This window comes from Rhincodon typus, chromosome 5 (genome assembly GCF_021869965.1).
Source record: "Rhincodon typus isolate 14 chromosome 5, sRhiTyp1.1, whole genome shotgun sequence".
NCBI classification, from domain to species: Eukaryota; Metazoa; Chordata; class Chondrichthyes; order Orectolobiformes; family Rhincodontidae; genus Rhincodon; species Rhincodon typus.
In genome coordinates this window covers 60,296,043-60,316,629 of record NC_063336.1, presented here as the reverse complement: position 1 = coordinate 60,316,629, position 20,587 = coordinate 60,296,043, and the positions used below count along the sequence as shown (strand labels likewise).

The following is a 20,587-nucleotide window of genomic DNA, read 5'->3' as shown; positions in this document are numbered from 1 at the left end:
CTTATAAATGGATCTGACTCACTTCTCGTAGCATTGTGATGCTTAATCAGGAGCAATTCTGAGGAAATTCTGAGCTATTTCACTCAGGGATGTTCACACACCCTAAGGATGCCCAGCCAGTGTTCCTGTGTGAGTATATGACAGCAAAAACATATATAATACACAACAGAATATTTTAGGAGCAGTTTGAGTAGAGTCAATTCAGTGGTCTGAATATTCCAATGAGCTTCAGAGCCCTTGCATCTGTATCTATGTTCTTCCTGATCAAGGAGAAAACTGCTCACTTACCTGCACAGAATTCTTTTTGTCAAACTTCCAATAGTGGACCTTGCAGACCTTCTTCAGAGCAGGTATCCTGGTGGTAAAAGTTTAGATTATACATGGGAGTTTGGCAGAGAATGGTGATTCTAAAGACCAGGAGATGGGTGGAACAAAATGAGTTGTTTGAATGAAGGGAATTTGTCAGAGGAGCAGGGGTCAAGCCAAGGTCTGATCTTATGATGACTACACCACTACACCACTACATTACGAACAATCTTGACATGGTGAATGATGGGAAATGCAGCCAAGCAGAACAGGCTTCATTAAAGGGAATGGTGTCATCATCTTTCGCACAGGTGTCTCTTCAGGCCACAATGTTAATGCAATTATCTACAATAAGTTTGTGGATGGCTTGGAAAGCGGGTAGGAAAATGCATCAAGGAACTGTGAGAGATGATGTGCTGGCAGAATCCTCAGAGTTGGCGATGAGAGGGTTCAGCTAGACAGGGTGAAGACTAACAAGGTTATTTCCCAGTAAGTACAATAGGTGGGAAAGCCAATGAGATGGTGGAATGAGGCAGATTTTATTGCTGCTTGTAATAAGCTAGCAGCAAGTGCCTTGATAAGAAATGGCAATAACAGACTTTTACATAATTCACCAGAGCTTTCATTGATCCTCTGCTATAGTAATGGTGGGAAATCAAAAGTGCCTGTTGTAAGATCTGCAAAACAACTGATTCATGGAGCTGTAGGCATGCCAAATGTCAGAAAGGACTAAATCACTCCAAGAAATCTGATGTAGTTAGATTCTGATTTACGGGAAATATGATAGGCTAATTTACCTTGACTTTAAACGTAGTAGTGAATTTCCATCATCACTGCTAATAAAGCAGTATTAGAATTCATTTTTCTCAGCTTTGAACATAATCTGTGGCACTTGTGCTGGAGGAATGATATGTACTCAACCTTGCTTCCAGTGCTGACTTGCTCCATCCTGTGAGGATGTCTGTGCCAGACAGTCTGAAATGTTGTGATGTTTTATCTTCACCCTTGTCAGGGCATTACTGAGTGATGGGATATGTTGTGAATGGCCTATTCTGTATGAGGAGAACTTGGTGTCAATATCATCTAGAATGTAAAGGCTGGAAAACCATTCCCTAAGGGAGGCAAGATACTGAGATCATTACAACCTCCGCCCATGTCAGTTGTCCTCTAACACTGATATCAATCCCAGTGCTATTTCTGCTTTGTTAATGCTAATGCCAATTGGACCCTGTAGGAGGGCAGTTAAACCTTTTATTGTTATCAAGCAAAATGTGTACTGAGAACTGCATTTAGTAAATCTTTCATCTAATCATACATCAATGTATTAATTAATGCAAAGTATTTCATTTTCAACAAACATGCTGAGAAGTCACAAACATAGTTTACCAACCGCATATTTAGTTTCATAAACAAGTTGTCTAATAATTCATTTGCATTAAAGAAATACTGCTGACAGCAGGTTCCACTGAGAGTGACAGCTGTGTTTGTTCACTGAGGTTATCCCAAAACATGTAAGCCTCTTGCAAACAGATAGTTTCTCTGGTGCCTCCAGAGGTTCCACAGGAAAACAAGCTCCAGTGGTTACTTTCTGCATTTTGTCTTGCTCCGGGCAATCACTCACTACTCAGTGAATTTAAATAGGCAAAAATAGTGATTTGGAGATCAGTGTACAGTAAGGCATCAAACCAAGGCCCCATCTTCCCTCTCAGGTGGATTTAAAATCTCTTGACATTATATCAAAAACAAAAGCAAGGAAGGCATCGTCTCACAGTTGTGGGTCACATTAATCCTTCAACCAATATCGTTATCAATTGGGTTATCTCGTTGTCATCACATTGGTGTTTGTGGGACCTTGAATCTGCTCAAATCTGGTGCCACCTTTCCCATGCTCCAGCAGTAACTCCACTTAATTTCCATGTTATGAAGTCTTTTTGGAAGTCCCGAGGTAGTGACCGAAACTATATAAAGGCGAGTCTTTATTTCTATCAGCTATAGAGGACAGAAATTGAGTTGGTGTTATCAAAACTGCCACCGTGAGTGGGGTCAGAGCAAACAGTATTTGTTTACTTTAAGTAGATGCATATATAAATCTTTGTCTCTATTTCCAATATACCTTACAATAAAAAAAAATCTGCACTTGATTGGTGAAAATCTGTCAGTGATCTGTACTGCATAATGTTGTACAGCAAACTTTGTTTTTAGTGGCACTTTATGAACTGGCTCTCGCGATAAACCAGCAAAAATGATATACCTCAAATACCATGAAGTTTACTGTATTGTTCTGTTCAATTAATGTAGCTTTTTAATTTATCTACCTTAGTGCAAATATACTCGTTGTCCAGTCGAATGGCCACACAAAATATTCACAGTTGATTCAATTTCAAGTCAATTTCTTTCCATACACCGTGATGTCTGAGTAGTCAGTTGAGGGTGCAAGTGAGAAGGCCCTCTGCAGGTAAGTCTTATTTAAGGCAAAGTTGCATTATTATTTAAGTAATTTATGATGTAATAAAGTATAACGGTGATACGCATAACCCCTGCATTACATTTATATTATTTAGTGTATGTTTTTACATTGATTTTGTGAACTTCTTGATTATCCAGAATCCAGATCAACTGGCATACTCCTGGTCCCGTAGGAGCTGAATAATAAAATGTTTATTGTAGAGAGATATCCATCGTTGATATCTTTCTTGAAATCAGCATTGTTTTTTGGAATATACTTTTTATTTTTTTATTCATTCATCAATTGTGAGTGTCGTTGGCAAGCCAGCATTTGTTGCCCATCCCTTGTTGTCCTGAAGAAGGTGGTGATGAGCTGTCTTCTTGAACCGTTGCAGTCCATGTCAAGTAGGTGCATCAATGTACTACTAGGAAGAGAGGTCAAAGTTTTTGATGCAGCAGCAGGAGTATTATTGTGTGGCTTAAAGGGAAGTTTACAGCTGGTGGTGTTCCCTTGAATCTACTGCCCTTGTCCGGATGTTCAAGATGGCGAAGGAGTAGCAGAGCTGAGGCAGGGGCTCATCTGCTCCCCTCTGCTTTCTTTCTCTTTTCCTTCTTGCCTTTTTTTTTGCCTTTGTTCTTTTCCTTTTTCTTTAAAGCCTGGAGAGTGGTAGGTGAAGATGGAGGACTCGGGCGACAGCAGCAGCGATGCCAGGATGAGCCAGACATGGCTCCATTCCAGCCCAGGGTCTCCTGCAGAGTGAAAGCAGGTCCCAGGCTGACTCCCCCCAGCCCAGACTCGCAAGCTGATCTGAGACTCCAGGTCCAAGGCTAGGCCCGAGCACCTGGAGGGGTGGTAGCATTGGCAAAAGGGATGGCAATGGAACCCAATGACTGATAACTGGCAGCAGTGTCTGGAGGAGTGCCAGATCGGGAACAGGGGGAATGCAACCTGCTCACCCACAGGCCCATGGCTTCAGCTTGAACTCGGCAGTCGCAGTTGTGGCAGTGGTGGAGTCCCGTAACCAAGACTCCAGAGCCCATTACAGAGAACCAGGACCCCATGTCAGACACTCCGGCCAATGTCAAGCAGTGACTGGAGGAGCAGTGGAGGAACAAGAAGAGAGAAAGATGAACCCTATTGCAATAAAATCTTGTGTTATATCAGTGTTTCATGATGGTGCCAGAACATTGCAATACTTTGTGTATAACATGCAAACAAACACTTCTCACTGTACTTTTTTATATACATGTGACAATAAATTTAATCATCTAATAGATGATGCAGAATTGGAGTTGCGAGTGAAGAAGGCTTGATGAGTTTTTGCTCTGCATCTTGTAGTGCACTGCTGCTACTATGTGCCAGAGATGAAGGGAGTGAATATTGAAGGTTTTAGATGTGGCATCAATCAAATGTGTCATGTTGAATGTTGTTGGCACTGCACCCAACCAGGCAAGTGAGGAGAAATCCATCACACTCCTGACTTGTGCCTTGCAGATGGTGGATTGGCTTTGGAGAGAAAAGAACTGAGTTGTTGCGGATTTCCAAACCTCTGACCTGCTCCAACAGCCCCAACCACCTTCCCTTAGGTTGGGTATTACTCCAAACCATGGGAAAAAATTCTCTTCGTAACCATAGATTTCACTTTTGCTCCAGGGTTCCTTAATTCCATATTCAGTAAAATACAGCCTTGATGTCAAGGGCGGTCATCCCACCACTTTCTTTTAGCTCTATTGTCCTTGTTTGTAGCAAGGTTCCATTGAGATCTGGAGCTGAGTGGCCTTGGTGGAACTGAAATTGCTCAGTAGGTTATTGCTGTGTAAAGTGTCAATTGACAACACTACGCTGATGATTGAGAGCAGATTGATGGGGCAATAATTATCTGCATTGGATTTATACTGCTTTTAGTGAGCAGAATGTACTTGGGCAGTTTTCCACATTGTTGGTGGAAACCAGTGGTGTAGCTAATGTGGAACAGCTTTGCTAGAAGCCTAGATAGTTCGGGGAACACTGACTTGAAAGGAGTGACCCAGAAAATCAATGCAAAGTCAGTCGGCATTAATCTGTACGTGAAGATGACTTGCTCATAAACCAATATGGCATTCACTAATGCAGTGCAACAAACAAAAAGCTTGAGTTTTTATACATTCCAAGCAACATTAGAACCTTGGTTATTTTTGTTTCAAAAACAAATCCTTCCACTAACTGTCACAAGTTGCAAGTGAGACATTTCACTAGATAATAATCTCATACATCAATTCATACTTAGATAATAAATGCTTGCCAACATAACTAACTCTGCCAAAATTTGATTTGTTATTAATGAAGTGTAGCTGCAACCTAACCTTTGCTAACACTATCAGACATAGTAGGAACTGCAGATGCTGGAGAATCTGAGATAACAAGGTGAAGAAGGGTCTAGGCCTGAAACGTCAGCCTTCCTGCTCCTCTGATGCTGCTTGGCCTGCTGTGTTCATCCAGCTCCACACCTTGTTATCTCTTTGCTAACACTAGCTGACTATCCACAGCAGACTTAATGTTTCTGACTTGATTACTAATTCACACATCTTTTTGGGGTCAAACTTTCGGTTCTTAAACTTTATATTTTCATATCAGGTTTACTAGATTAGCTACTTTTAAGCAAGTTATGTGCCTTAAATATTAGTGCCATAGCCATCTACACCCTCAGAATTGTGGAATTTAAACTCAGAAGATCATTAATATTCCTAACAAAGTTAAACTAAGGAAATACATCTGTATACAATCACCTCTGTTAGACATCTTATCACAACCTAGTTATCCAGTTGTCAGTTCATAATTCCAAAAATAGATTTCATATCAGTGCTGATTGAGATTATGCCAGTTATGACTACAATTTGAATCAGGAACCAGGAAGGAAGAGCCAGCATCTTTCGAAGAACAAAGATCTGGATTTTTTCGAGATAGGAGTTACCAGAACGTACACAGACATTTGGCTCCATAATAAGCTGTACCACAACTTGTAACTGAAATAATCTACATGAAGTTACAGTGTGTTTATTTCTATGGTCATGTACATTCGAGTCAAAATAGAGTAGGAATTATTTCAAAACAAATATATCTGCATCATCATCCTTTAATTGCCCCAGAAACTACTGATCCTTCTGTGCGTTTACCTCAAGTTTTTGCTTCTCACAATATTATATTTTCAAGATTTTATTTAATCATCTCTACAACCTCAAAGGTGGACCATGAGATTTTATCAATTTTCAGTTTCTTTACACAGGGGAATAAGAAGATTCTCCCCCGATTTAAATGTTGAAACCTTAATTAAAAATATAATAAAACCACAGCCGAGGTGGCATCCTATTCTTGCTCCCTATAACTTTTTTTAATTGTAGTGTACATCTCCATTGACAAGTTTGCTGATGACAGCACCATTGTAGGTTGGATCTCAAACAACAATAAGACCGAGTACAGGAAGGAGATATAGTGGCACGGTGTAAAGATAACAATCTCTCCATCAGCAAAATGAAGGAGCTGGTCATTGACTTCAGGAAACGGAGTGGAGGACACGCTCCTGTGTGCATCAATGGTGCTGAGGTGGGGATGGTCGAGAGTGTCAAGTTCATGGGAGTGACAATCACCAACAATCTGTCTTGGTCCACCCACATTGAAATGACAGTCAAGAAAGCACAGCAACACCTCTACTTCCTCGGGGATCTAAGGAAATTCAGCATGATCATAAAGACTTTTGCAGTTGCACCATAGAAAGCAACTTACCCGAATGCATCACAGTATGGTATGGAAACTATGAAGAAACTACGGAGAGTTGTACGTAGCCCAGTCCATCACATAAACCAGCCTCCCATCCATTGACTTCACCTACACTTCCCACTACCTCAGGAAAGCAACAAACATAATCACAGACCCAGCCCACCTGAATTATATTCTCTTCTGTCAGAGTGAAGATATAAAAGTTTGTATACATGTATGAATGGATACAAGAACAGCTTCTTCCCTACTCTTATCAGAATTTTGAATGGATCTCTTTAATGTTAATGTTGGTCCCTCGCTGCACCTTCTCAGCAGCTGTAACATTGTATCCTGCACTCTGTTCTGTTACCCTGATGCACTTGTATAGTACGATCTGTCTGTAAAGCATGTAAGGCAACACTTTTTACTGTACCTCAGTACAAGTGGCAGTAATAAATCACACCAAATCTATTCAGAACACATTAACTGTAAATTTCTTTGAAATTGTTACTGTTAAACAATCCTAACTTTGCCAGGAGTGCAGCAGGAAACCAGAAATTCAATGAACTGAAATGTATAAAAAGCTGTACCAGTATCCTCAGTTCAAAGGGTTAATTAGGCAAACAAGGATGGTATCAAATTGAAAGTAAAGATATACAATGCTGAAAGATTAGTAGCAATCCAGAAAATTGGGAAAAGGTTAGAACCCAGCAAAGAATAATTTAAAAAATGAAATAAAAAGCTACAAGAAATATAAAAAGACAGTAAAAACTTCTACAAATAAACAAAAACAGAATTGCTAAAATTAGGGGCCACATATACACTCTCTTTTCATTAGTGCTGCCTCACACTGGCTCAGAGCTGCCCTGCCCCAGCCCTCCAGTTCCACTTCATCCTCTACATCGGTGAGACCAAGCGTAGGCTCGGAGACCGCTTTGTAGAGCACCTGTGCTCGGTTCGTGACAAATGACAATAACTCCCAGTCGCGAACCACTTCAACTCCCCCTCCCACTCCCTGGACGACATGACCATCCTGGGCCTCCTCCAGTGTCACAATGACGCCACCCAGAAACTGGAGGAGCAGCACCTCATATTCCGCCTTGGGACCCTACAACCCAATGGTCTCAATGTGGTCTTTACTAGTTTCAAAATCTCCCCATCCCCAGCCTCATCCCATAACCAACCCTCCCTCTCATCCCTGCCTCCTCGACCTGTCCGTCTTCTCTCCCACATATTCACTCCTCCCACCTCACTGATCAATCCCCAACACTACTTACCTGCACTATCCTATCACCATCCCACCTATCTTCCCCAGCTCTACCCCTCCTCTGTCTATTTATTTCAGAGCTCCCATCCCCCTCCCCCATTTCTGAAGAAGGGTCCCGACCCGAAACGTCAGCTTTCCTGCTCTTCTGATGCTGCCTGGCCTGCTGCGTTCCTCCAGCTCCACACTGTGTTATCTCTAACTCCAGCATCAGCAGTTCTTACTATCCCTTTGTCTGTCCAACTGTTTTTCTTTCTCTCTGGGCTCCATCTCCACCTATCGTTTACTCTATCCACCTCCTTCCACCCCTTCTTTAGTATATACTAAATGTACTAATATGTATACTTTGCTTGGCTACAAGTTGTTTTGAAGAAGGGTCACTGGACTGAAAATGTTAATTCTCCTCTCTCCACAGATGCTGTTGGATCTGCTGAGTTTTTCCAGCAATTTCTGATTCTGATTTTCAGCATCCGCAATTCTTTTGGTTTTTAGTTAAAATTAGTGTTGGTCACTTGGAAGATGAGACTGAGGAAATCATAACAGAAAACAAGGAGGTGGCAAGCACTTTGAATAGGTAGCTTGCTTAGATTTTCACTGAATCATTGACTCAGGAACCCTTTAAAAATTTTTGCCAAGCCAAGATTTTGGGTTCCATCCCCTGGATTTCTAATGTTCACCAGAGTCTTTTATGTATGTGGGCTTGTTCAGGCTTTAAGCCTGCATCCAGCACTCCCAATTTCACCTGATGCATTATAATAAAAAAGGCATAGCCTACTCTTCAACAATTTTCATGTTATCAGGCCAATTTTTAAAGAGCTGTGGTTCACGGTATCTCAGAACCACAGGCTGCATGAAAGAATCTTTTAAAAGGTAAGTTCTAAAGGTCATCCTCATGCCCTCCATGCCATGGTGTAACCCCCTCCTAAATAACCAGTATGGCCTCTCGTGCCCCTATGTCAGACTGTGCCCCTCCACCATGGCCCTTCATGATCCTGATAGAAGTCAATGGTATCAATCATCCACTATACTCTGCATTTTAAAAAAAATGAATATTTGAAATTAATAACAAAGATCAGGCAGGAGAGTTCTCAATTACATAGGGGCTCAGGTGTTTTAAGTGACTAGTGGATTACACTGAACCCCTGCATTGTTACAGTTCAGAACAATACTATTCATTCCTCAGCCAAGCCTTGTACATATTCTTTTTACGTGAATTAAAGAAGTAAGGATAGTATTGTTGCAACTATGCAGGCCATTGCAGTAACACAAGCTGGAGTACTGTGTATAGTTTTGTTATCCTTATTTGAAGAGGGAAAGACTTTCATAAAAGTGGTTCAGGTAAGGCTTACTAGATATGAGGAAAGGTTGCGTAGATAGAGCTTATATTCATTGGATTTCAGAAGAACAAAACATACTAAACATAAGATTCTGAGGGTTCTGAGGAAAGGTCACTGGACCTGAAACATAAACTCTGCTTTCTCTCCACAGGTGCTGCCAGACCTGCTGAGCCTTTCCAGAAATTTCTGTTTTTATATAAGATTTTGAGGGGCTTTGACAGGCTCAATGCTAGAGGATATTCCATTTCATGGAAGAATCTAAATCTAGAAGTTTAAAAATTACTGGTCTCCTATTTAGGGCAAAGATGAAGAGGAATTACTTCTCTTGGGGGTAACTGGTCTTTGAAAATTATCTTTTGCACAGAACATGTAGGTATTGTTACCTGTACCCAGGTGAGGTTTCCCAATTTATTATGCTTCTGGACAGGAAGCATCAAACCATTAAGCTCTGGGATGAGGATGGTGAACTGACTCCCCTTCATTATTCACCTTTGTTGTTTGCAATAAGTTTAATTTTAGCAGGAGCCCTTCCCTAGTTGATTTCTTTTCTTCCCCCACACCAAATGAACATTTGTTTTAAAATGAGCCAATTTAACCAGGCTTTCTTGAAATAACAAAAAAGAGTCTATTAGTTCCTAATTGTGAGAAAAATAACAATGGAACACATTAGAAATAAAGATGTGAGCGCAGAAAAAGATAGAGGTTAAAATAAAAATTTACAGATCAGTCTGAATTATTTATGAAGAGCAGATAGTTGAACAATGCATCCAGTGGATGTTACTAACAGTACTGATATTGGCAGTTGAACAGTTGGTTTGAGATTCTTGTCTTTGCAGGTAGATTGAAACATTTTTGTCTTGATTTCTTTCAGCAGTAGCTGTCAACACTCAGATTGAGAGTCTTTTCCCTTTCTTTGTCTGTGGTGCATGGAGGTCTAAATGGCTGTTCTGACAGCTATGACCCTCATAACACACTAACCCACATGCTAAGACATCAAACCACTAACAGACAAGGGCTCAATCTCGTTTTTAACCCCTTTATCAATGTATTCTTAAAGAAGAAAAATGCAAATATATCCCTCACTCAGTCGCTGTTTTTTTTTAATCATCATGTTCATAGTCTGAGATACTCTCAGGAGATTACACATTCAGTTTGTACTGCATTTTCTCCCTTTGAAGCTTCTTCGACAATTCATCAGGTGTGACATTCCAGAGTCTCTTTCTCTCTGCAGGCAGCCACTGAATTTACATCTGTAGTCAACTTTTGGCTGTATACCCATTTTGTTAAAAGAAAACCAGCAAAATTTGAAACATCCCTAGGTGATCTACGGTTATGATCCATGATCATGACAGAAGCCAGGTGATTGACTCCATTTAAGTCTGTGTTAGGAAGATTTTTGATTGGCAAGGGAATTAAAAGGTTAAGCTGGGGCAGGCAGGAAAGTAGAGGTGGACTATAATTAGCTCAGACAAAACCTTACCAAATTACAGAGCTAATTGGCCTATTACTACTCCTTTTTTTTTATGATCTATGGACACTGTGGTGAAGATGCACATAAGCTTGTGTATGGACCTGAAGCTTTCAAGCTGCAAGAGCAGATGGGCAAGGGAGTTGCAGGTGGGAACTGAACCTGGACCTCCTGGTTCAAAGGCACAGTACTGCAAGACCCCTTTGTTATGACTGAACTCAAGCCCATTCAACTCATCACGCCTATGTCTCCTCCTTGAAAAAGCTATCTAATTTGTCCCAGATTCCAACCTTTCTTTCCCGATAGCCATGCAATTTGCTTGCTTTGTTGCATATATATCAATTCCCCATTGAATCTCCAAGAATCAAACTTTTAGGCAGTGCATTACAGATCATAACCACTCACTCTTGCCCATCTAATCCTAATGGGTTGCCAACTGTTTTAAACTTATGCCGTTATATCAGCATGTCAATCAGAAATGGAAAACGCTTTTTATTCACTCTGCTAAACCCCAATAACTTTGAATATTTATATTACATGCCCAGTTAACTTTTGCTCTGAGCAGAATAAATGCCAATTTCTAGTGAACAATAAACATCGTCCATGTAGACAATTTTGAATCAAAAAGGTCCCTGTTTGGTGAATTCTGTTTACTCTGAGTTCTCTGTGATATAGAGTCCCTGGCATTTTAACTGCTAGTAGTCTCCAAAATCAATTTTGCAGAGGAACTGGCTTGGCTAATATCAGCCACTGCATCTGCGTCTGTTTTTCTTCAAGTGGATGCCTTATGAATGGTCCTTTATTTTACAGCTATAAGAATATAAAGTGATAAAGAATGGAAAGTCCTAAATGTTGCCAGTACTTTAAAAATCAGAATTAGTAAACCCTTTGCTAAATGCTACAACACAATCTAAAAGTATGGACACTTTTCTGTGACGGACACGTTTTCTGATACGTGAGCTCTGCTTTCTAACCATCTCTTATGATATCGAGAAAGTGTACATCAACCAGATGTACTTTTTACATTTAATTTTCTTTGGCCTGAATGTTGGATACGGAAGAATGTCTCAATAATATCTTTCTGACTGATTTTGCCTCCTACACGTGGTGAAGCAAATGGCTGTTGAAATTAGATTGCAGCTCTAGGACCATATTCTTCCATATTGTGGCATCTTGGGCTATCACATGACCTTCATTCTTGATGCCCCCATAAAAGGTAGTAGCTCTGTTATCCACCCAATTAATTGTTCACTGTTTTGCACACCATCATCAATCCTCTATAGTGAAATGAATACAAACCAGTTCCAATTCACTATCCGAGGTAACAAGGTGTAGAGCTGGATGAACACAGCAGGCCAAGCAGCATCAGAGGAGCAGGAAAGCTGACGTTTCAGGCCTAAACCCTTCTTCAGAAATGGGGAAGGGGAAGGGAATTCTGAAATAAATAGGGAGAGAGGGGGAGGCGGATAGAAGATGGATAGAGGAGAAGATAGGTGGAGAGGAGACAGACAGGTCAAAGAGGCAGGGATGGAGCCAGTAAAGGTGAGTGTAGGTGGGGAGGTAGGGAGGAGATAGGTCAGTCCAGGGAGGACAGACAGGTCACCTTTGACCTGTCTGTCTCCTCTCCACCTATCTCCCCCTCTCTCCCTATTTATTTCAGAACCCCCTTCCCCTCCCCCATTTCTGAAGAAGGGTCTAGGCCTGAAACGTCAGCCTTCCTGCTTCTCTGATGCTGCTTGGCCTGCTGTGTTCATCCAGCTCTACACCTTGTATATCTCAGATTCTCCAGCATCTGCAGTTCCTACTATCTCTGAACCAATTCACTATCCGTCCAAGCTTGTTATCACTGGTAAAGCTGGCCATTTTGGATTCAGAAATTTAAAATTTGTTACAGTGGTGATCCCAATGCTGAGCCCTGGGGCTATTCACTCATTACTTCCTGCCAGGTTTAAGATAATCCATTTAGCAAGTACCAATGGTTTCTCAGCCTTCAAACAGCTCCATATAACCATACCCAAGGCTTAGCCTGAAACTTCAGTTTGGAACTTAATTCATAATCTTTCTTTTGAAACAAAACAAACAACCACATCATAGAACCTATCACACTCTATATGTGTTTTCACTTCTCCAAAGTAATTAAGAAGCTTCCATGTCCCAGCTCACTATTTTACTGATGGACTACTAACTTACACTTTATAATCAATTCTAAAGTATTACATTCATTTTCAATCCCTGGGATCAGGAAATGATCTGTATATGTGGCAGGAACATGACCTTAAACTTTAAATTAGATCATGCTGCTAAATAGTATATAATTGTCTGGGCCACAAAGACAAATGGTTTGGGCACTCATAGCAAAATAAAATATTTCTTACCACTAAAATAATTAATTATAGATGAAAAAGGCCTGGAATACAAGGCGTCATGCCATATTAGACCTCAGAACTAACAAAGGGACAGTATTAGATTTTAGTGATGGGTATTGAGCCAGATTTAGTTACCAGCCTAATCGTCTGTCGATTCCTATCTAATAGTGACCAAAATGTGACTGACTTCAATGTAGTCTTTGCAAGGGAAAAACACAAAACAACGACTAAGATTACAGAGATAGGTCAGGCTGATTCAATGGGATGAGGCAAAGCCTGTCCTCAATAAAAGGGCAAGGCTGTAAATGTGTAAAACATTAGATGATTAAGGGGAGGTATTCAAAAAAAGAACTTTTACATGTTGTGTAATTTGATCCAGCTAATACCCCTAAGGAATGTTATGATCAAATTACATGCCAGGAAAACTGATTGGGAGATAGACACTTTGGCAGAATCTTATACGGGGTCTGAATGGTGGTGGAATGGCAAGATTTGTTGCAGAATCATGTGAGAAATCCGGTGAGGCCCATACTAACATCAGGAGCAACTCGCTGCATCTTTTATGCAGCTGCAGAGCAGTGAGGCATGTTGCTCACTAGGCAGCAACATGTTAACAACTAAGGGGAATTATTGCTTGTTAAACACCTTGTTAACAGCACAAATTGCCTCATGAATGCCTATCTTACCAAATGCACCAAACAAGCCAGATGTGAAGAATTCTCAACTTGGAAGTCAGAGTGAGGAGCCTCCATGTTGGACACTGGGCACTACTATCTCATAGCACTGTTCTTAGGCACTGGCTACACATTCCTCAAATCCACAGATGTTTCCATTCTACATGTGCCAGCCTCTAACAACAATCGTGGCACATCCACTTAAAGAATGCTTCACCTCAGCTGTTGTGGCACCTATCACTATAATGCTGCAGCCATAACATAAGCGTACAGGGATAATCACCCAGCTCAAGGACTGGACCGGTTTGCATGTCCAGCCTGTTCACTTGCTGCCATGGCGCTCACTTTCTGAACCTATGTAAACACTCACAGCATCTCTGCCTTGCACTTTGCCCACTCAGTTGGAAATACCAGGCTCTCTATACTGCTGTGTCATTTAGCGCAGACACAAAGCCAGGAAACTTGTCATGGTTGTCAGCAGTCCTCAGTCAACTCAAGGGAGATAACCTTCAGCCAAGGGGCCCTGGCACAGTAAAAGGCAGCCTTTGATAGCAATTCAGAGGCTTGGACACAGCCCACCAGCAGTTGAGGTGGTCAGAGTCAGGATGCACTCCTTAATAGGGGTGAGGAATCAAATGTCTCACCACCCACCTGGGGTTTCCTGGCAGTGCCAATAGTACGTACAGCACATGATATGGAGGGGCCATGACACCATAGGGGCAGGGTCGGTAGTTAATGAGGCAATTTTGGTAAGGTACAGCAAGAAAACCCGCCAGGCACTTGAGGCCAAAAACCCTCAAAAAAATCATTACATTCGCCCTTTGCTTTCAAAAAGAAATATGGAATATAGAATAAAGGCAAAATGCTGCAGATGCTGGAAATCTGAAACAAACAGGGAATGCTGAACAAACTCAGAAGGTCTGGCAGCATCCGTGGAGAGAGAAACAGAGTTTAATGGTTCAAGTTTGGTATGACACTGCTTGAGACCTGGCAGATGTTGGAAACTGGGTTATTCAATACTTTTGACAAGGATTAAAAACTAAAAATTAAAAGTGAAAAAAATTATATAACATGCAAAAAGTGAATGAGAAAAGTACAAAAAAATTAATAACAGTTTTATGGTCAATTCAAATTAAGGAAATGGCACACACTGAATATTAGTTTGTATCAGTAATCACAGGAGATGAAGAGGTTAGCATGCCAGGCATCTTATGAACACTAATATTGAATCTGGAACAGGGACTCACCAAAATTAATGCAAGAAAAATAATAGTAAAGGAGAAGATAATGGTGATAAAGAGACACCCATCTCCAGGACCTAGATAGTTCCCATCCCAGTGTTTTAAATTAAGTTGGGTAAGAACATCGGATTCTCCAATTAAAATCCTCCAGGTACGGCCCCTTTGGATTGAAAAATTGGGCAAGTCATTCCCCAATTTATGAAAGGTGAGAGGAAGAAACCAAGGAATTATAGTCTTATTAGTCTATAATCTGTTATCAGAAAATTACTAGAATCTATAGTTAAGGATAGAGTGTTTGAACATCTTGTAATTTTCAATTATCAGAGAGCAATAACATGGATTTGATTTTTTTTGAAGAGTCAACTAATGTACAAGGCTGCTTCTATGAAATACCTTCTGCAATCCTTGTACATAACATCCATCAAGATCATCAGATGAAACCGTTGGCAAAAAATTGAAAGATTAGGAACTGAATGCAAATTATTGATGTGGTTAGAATATTGGCTAAACAGCAGGAAACAAGAAGGTAGGGATAAATAGTAGGTACTCAAACTGGCAGGATGTGACAAGTAGTACCCGCAAGATTTGACTTGATTTGATTTCTTCTTGTCACATGTACTGAGATACAATGAAAAGTACTGCTCTGCATGCTAACCAGACAAATCAAACCTTACATAAGCTCATCAGAATAACAGAACAAAATGCAGAATACAGTGTTACAGCTAAAGAAAAGGGGCAAAGAAAGATCAACTGCAATATATAAAAGGTCCATTCATAGGTCTGATCACACCAGGGAAGAAGCTGTTTTTAAATCTCTAACTCTCTGTTGGGATTAAAAACATTCATATTATTTTGGCTGAGGGGATTGAAAGCCAAATTTCTAAATTTGTTGATGGCATAAAGATAGGTGGCATTATAAATGATATGGTTAGAAAGATACAACCTCAGATATTGACAGATTAAATGAATGGCCAAAAGTGTTGAATGGTGAAAGGCTAGAAACACTAAATGTCCAGAAATACTGTGGGCATCCATGTACACAGTTCATTAAAATGTCATGAACAGATTCAGCAAATAATTGAAAAGCTGATAAAATTTTGACCTTTATATTTAAAAATCTAGCATACAAGGGAGTAGAAGTCATGCTTCAGCTACATAAAGTCTTGGTTAAAGTACGTTGAACAGTACTCTACGTACAAAGGTCGAGGGCAACAACTGCATGGAAATGCAGGAGTGAAATTAGGAACATCTTCAACACACAACAATTAGAAGTAGTTTGGAATACCCAGAAATAGCAATTAATGCTCAATCAATTATCACTGTTAAACCTGAGAGTGAAAGTTAACCATGGGTAAAAAGTAATTTAGGGGAAAGATGGACATATGGTTCTAGGACACAGATCAGCTATGATCTCATCAAATGATGGCACATGCACAACAGGCTTAATGGCCTACTCTTGTTGCCCTGCCAGTCAGCCCATTTTATGTATCATATGGTTATCCCATTTCATTATTCTGTACATTGGAAAATTACACAATTCACTCTACTACTTCTTAAATATTCCAAGTACTTTCACCATCACTGCTCTACTTGCAGGTATATTTCTTTTTCATTATTTATTTACGAAATATTTCCTAATTATTAGTTGTAAATTTACCATTCATTAATATAAACCTATGCCAGCTTGTTACATTCTTTCAATTTTATTTATAATATGACAGGATAACCTATTTTGGCTCAATACTGACTTCTTGTTACAGCTCAATGCGTGATTTGCTTTACAAACTGGATTCCTTTGTGTTTTTCTCTCATAACAAATAAATTATTTACAAATATACTTAATTCATACAAAAGGATATTTGTTGTTTTAACAGCTTATACATATTCTATTTGGCCATTTAATATATAAAGCAATTCAGAACTCATCATTTCTGACTCTCAAACTTAATGACTTTAGTTTGGTAAAACAGCCAAATAAAATGGTCCTTTAAAGACATTTCATGGTTCAAAATAGATTTGAACTGTTCAGCTTTGAATATTTCAATTTTCTTTAGAAATCTTCTTCATTACTCCACTGAAGTACTTGTCACGGAATGAATTGTGGCCCATATATGGACTATACTTTGCATCAATAAGATGGGCATATCGATCCTTATCCTAGGGGACAAAGGAAAGGAGGTTAGTATAAACGACATTGTTCGACTATTAATTTAACTGTAACAAAATTCCAAATAATTGATTTTCAGAGGCACATTTTCATCCAAGACAAGTTTGCTTTTGAATTGATATTGCCTGTGGTTAGCTATGAAATAGAAATAAGTATCTGAATACGCTTGGTCCCGTCACTTCCTTACATCACCTTCTCACTGAATTTGTGAACTATCCATTACTGTTCCTAACAGCCTCTCATCTGAACACTACCTCCTCCTTGAAACAATCTAACGGTTCCCTATATTCTCTCCGTTTTCTCTCACTGCTGTCACCTCCCTTTTAATATGCAATCCATTCCTCTCCATTGACACTTGCTCCTTTCCAAAGATAGGTGACAGTTTGACTACTTTTAAACTTTAACTCAAAAAGAGAATACAATTTCAAATGAAGAAAGTTATGCCTCCTTCTACATATCCATCTGTTTCGCCAGAATTCTTCATCTCTATCCTAAATAAAATTGGAAGTTAGAATCCCAGTTTCTCAGATGTTAAATTCAAAGTTTCCTAACTGTTAACAAAAAAAAGTGGCATAAATTGAGGCGGTTTAAAACTATTACTTGAAAATTGAATATTAAATAAGTGTGAAAATCACTTCCCCTATTATGGCAGTATCTCTCAGCATCTTCTATCTCTTGATCACTGGTTGGGATTTTGTCTCGGCAGCACTAGCCTTGTCCTTGGGCCGTAAAGCCAAGTACAACCACACCATGGCCATTTTGACTGGAATTGCAGTCCCTTAGAGAAGTGGCATGGACTCCAGTCTCAGAAGAAAACAAGCAAGGTTGGGATTGCACAGCCAGTTTTGCAGCCCCTAGCTAGTGAAGGAGGGTGTGTTGTTGCTGTGGGGTGGCCATTGCTTCCAGTGTAGCACCTTGCGGTGATAGCAGGGCACTCCGTCAAGCTCCCAGGAAGGGTCCAGAGTTTACTTGGCAGAATCCTCAAGTGGCAAGGGCCCACACAACACCGGTAAAATGTATGTAACAGCCATAAAAAAATCGGCTCTGAAGCGGCACAACTGGCCTCTGGGTGGAAAGGCCATTGGAAACCTTTCCCACTACTTGCAAAATGCCACCATGAGAAGGGGATGGGCACACTTCCTTTACTCTTCTTATGTTTCAGCTCATCACTCATCTTATTCCAGTCCCTGAGACCCTTTGAAATCCCAGCTATAGACTCTTACCTTTTGCTCTCTCTGATCCAGCTTCACTGACACCCTCAGCATAATATGCTTTTTAAAGTTATAAAAAACAATAAAGCTAGTAAAGGTGAAAAGTCAGACTTATCAGTGTTTCTCTGTGTAACAGGTACAGAAGCACATATTCCCTCCTGCTTTTAAGACACAACATTTTTTTCATCAGTGAAGCTTTTGAAATTTGTCCTCATTGTTCAAAGTTATTTGAACAAAAACTAAGCAATCAATGTTAAAACACATTAGTAACTAATAGAACAGTGCTGGTACCTTCTTGGGAGTTGTTTATACTTCACATTTTAAATCCAGTTCAGCACTGTTGCAATTTTCAGGTGAAAAGTTTAGTGAAGGCATTAAGTGAATACACAGAACAAAAATGAACTGGTGAATGTAATTATGATACAGCTAAAATATAATGCATTATAAATGTGCACATAGTACTTATAATGAATAAACATGGTGTGCAATATGTATCAAAAACATGACAACAGCCAATTGAGTTACACGGTCAGGAAATATATCCTGATGCAAGATGCAAGATGCAAAAGATTTAATAAACACTTAGCACAGGTGGGGCATTGTTTTTTTTGTGAGTATGTTAAGTAATAGCATTGACTGTTTAGTTCAACTACAGAAGATGAGAACATCCTTCTGCTCCAGGAACCTGGAAGTAGCTCCACCTTGGTCCAGTATTTATCCATGGTGAGTCATGTTTTGGCCAGTTCCTTTTCTCTGTTAATATAATGGAAGAATCTCATTTTCTTTGATGAAAGATGCATTTCACTCCTTTTACTCAATGGTTTTACTCTAATTAATTGCTTTTCTAATATTCTAGAACATAGAACATTACAGCGCAGTACAGGCCCTTCGGCCCTCGATGTTGCGCCGACCTGTGAAACCAATCTGAAGCCCATCTAACCTAAACTATTCCATTATCATCCATATGTTTACCCAATGACCATTTAAATGCCCTTAAAGTTGGCGAGTCTACTATTTTTGCAGGCAGGGCATTCCACGCCCTTACTACTCTTACTATTCTTTGCTTTATTTTTCTACTTCTCCAGAAGATACAATTTCATGCATGCTAACCTTGACTTGCAAGCAGAGATGGAATGTGTTGGTCGATTGGGAAAGTAAAATGAAGCAACTGAACAATGAGTAGGAATCATATTTGGCTCTTCGTTCTACCTGAGCTTGCTCTACTTACATAATAGTACAGTACTAAACCAACTGAGATTACCTGACTCAGCACACCCAGATTTTAGACCTGCTATTCGTTTTGAAGCAATGCTAGCTTCCCTTTTTTGCCATTTCCCACCTTTCCGAGATTAATGGCCTTTTCTTCACATCTAAGCTGACCATAAGTTCAGTGAGATGTCAATGCTGACAGAGGAAACATCAAAAATATTATCAGACAACAAAAGCTAGGACTAGTAAATGAAAGTCCAGGGGAGAAACAAATGGGGAGAGACAATTGCACCAAGATAATATACTCTGGAAATAGTGTTTTTTTAAAAAAAAAAATTTATATCAGCTTCAATGCAGCACCATCCCAGTATTGTTTGTAATTTTAGAAATGAAAGCTTGCCTCTTAGTTAAACAACATGTATTTTAATTGAATCTCCCAAGATACTTATGGAATTAATTCAATAAACTTTAAAAATAATGGAATGATTTATTTTCTAAAGATGTTTGACTCAAAATTAAACTGAATGTAACTTAATGTTATTTGTCTCCCTAATGAAGCAGTTAAGAAGGAGACAATAAGTGTATTTATTTCCTGTTTAATTTGTAGAATATATATTCCAATTAAACAGATAAACTAATTTACCAAGAAAGGTTATGCTGGGATCAGGACACTGCAATTAAACGCAGCCAACTTTCAAGTCATTGTACTGCAACCTATTTAATTTTATATCCAGCAATTGAATTGAAACGAAAACAGTCACACCCTGAAAGAAACCTTTTCCTAGAGTCAGCAAGATATTTTACATGGCCTTTACCAAAGGACTCACTGTCTTATCATGCGAATCATTGAAACCAGATAACTAGATATATTTTGGGCTTCGATCAGCATTTATTTAAATGTTCCATTTGGATCAAGAGTTACTACGCAATTAAACATGAATGCCAAGTAGTTTTGTATAATGGAATTTTATGCTTGGATCAGAAGTGCATTTATGTGGACACGTGTAACCTATAAATTTGATTTATCCTTCTCAGATGTGAGAGGGTTAAACAGCATCGTTTTTGACCTCCAGTTGTTTTGGGCTACTATTATTACATTAAAATATACAGACCCTCTTCAAATGATAACATAATCATTGGTTGGGGTCCCTTATTGCCATGTTAAC

The 20,587-nt window shown here is 39.6% G+C and overlaps 1 protein-coding gene across 4 annotated transcripts in view; it reads right to left on the bottom strand.

The window, feature by feature from the left end:
- Window positions 1–16,518: 16,518 nt before the first annotated feature.
- trmt11 (tRNA methyltransferase 11 homolog) overlaps window positions 16,519–20,587 on the bottom strand; it is an 88,569-nt gene continuing 84,500 nt past the window's right edge. For all 4 annotated transcript variants that reach the window (XM_020531165.2, XM_048597350.1, XM_048597351.1 and 1 more), the window contains one exon: window positions 16,519–16,991. In XM_020531165.2, the coding sequence (XP_020386754.2) occupies window positions 16,875–16,991 (117 nt within the window). In that variant the 3' untranslated portion in view covers window positions 16,519–16,874. The remainder of the gene's footprint in view (window positions 16,992–20,587) is intronic.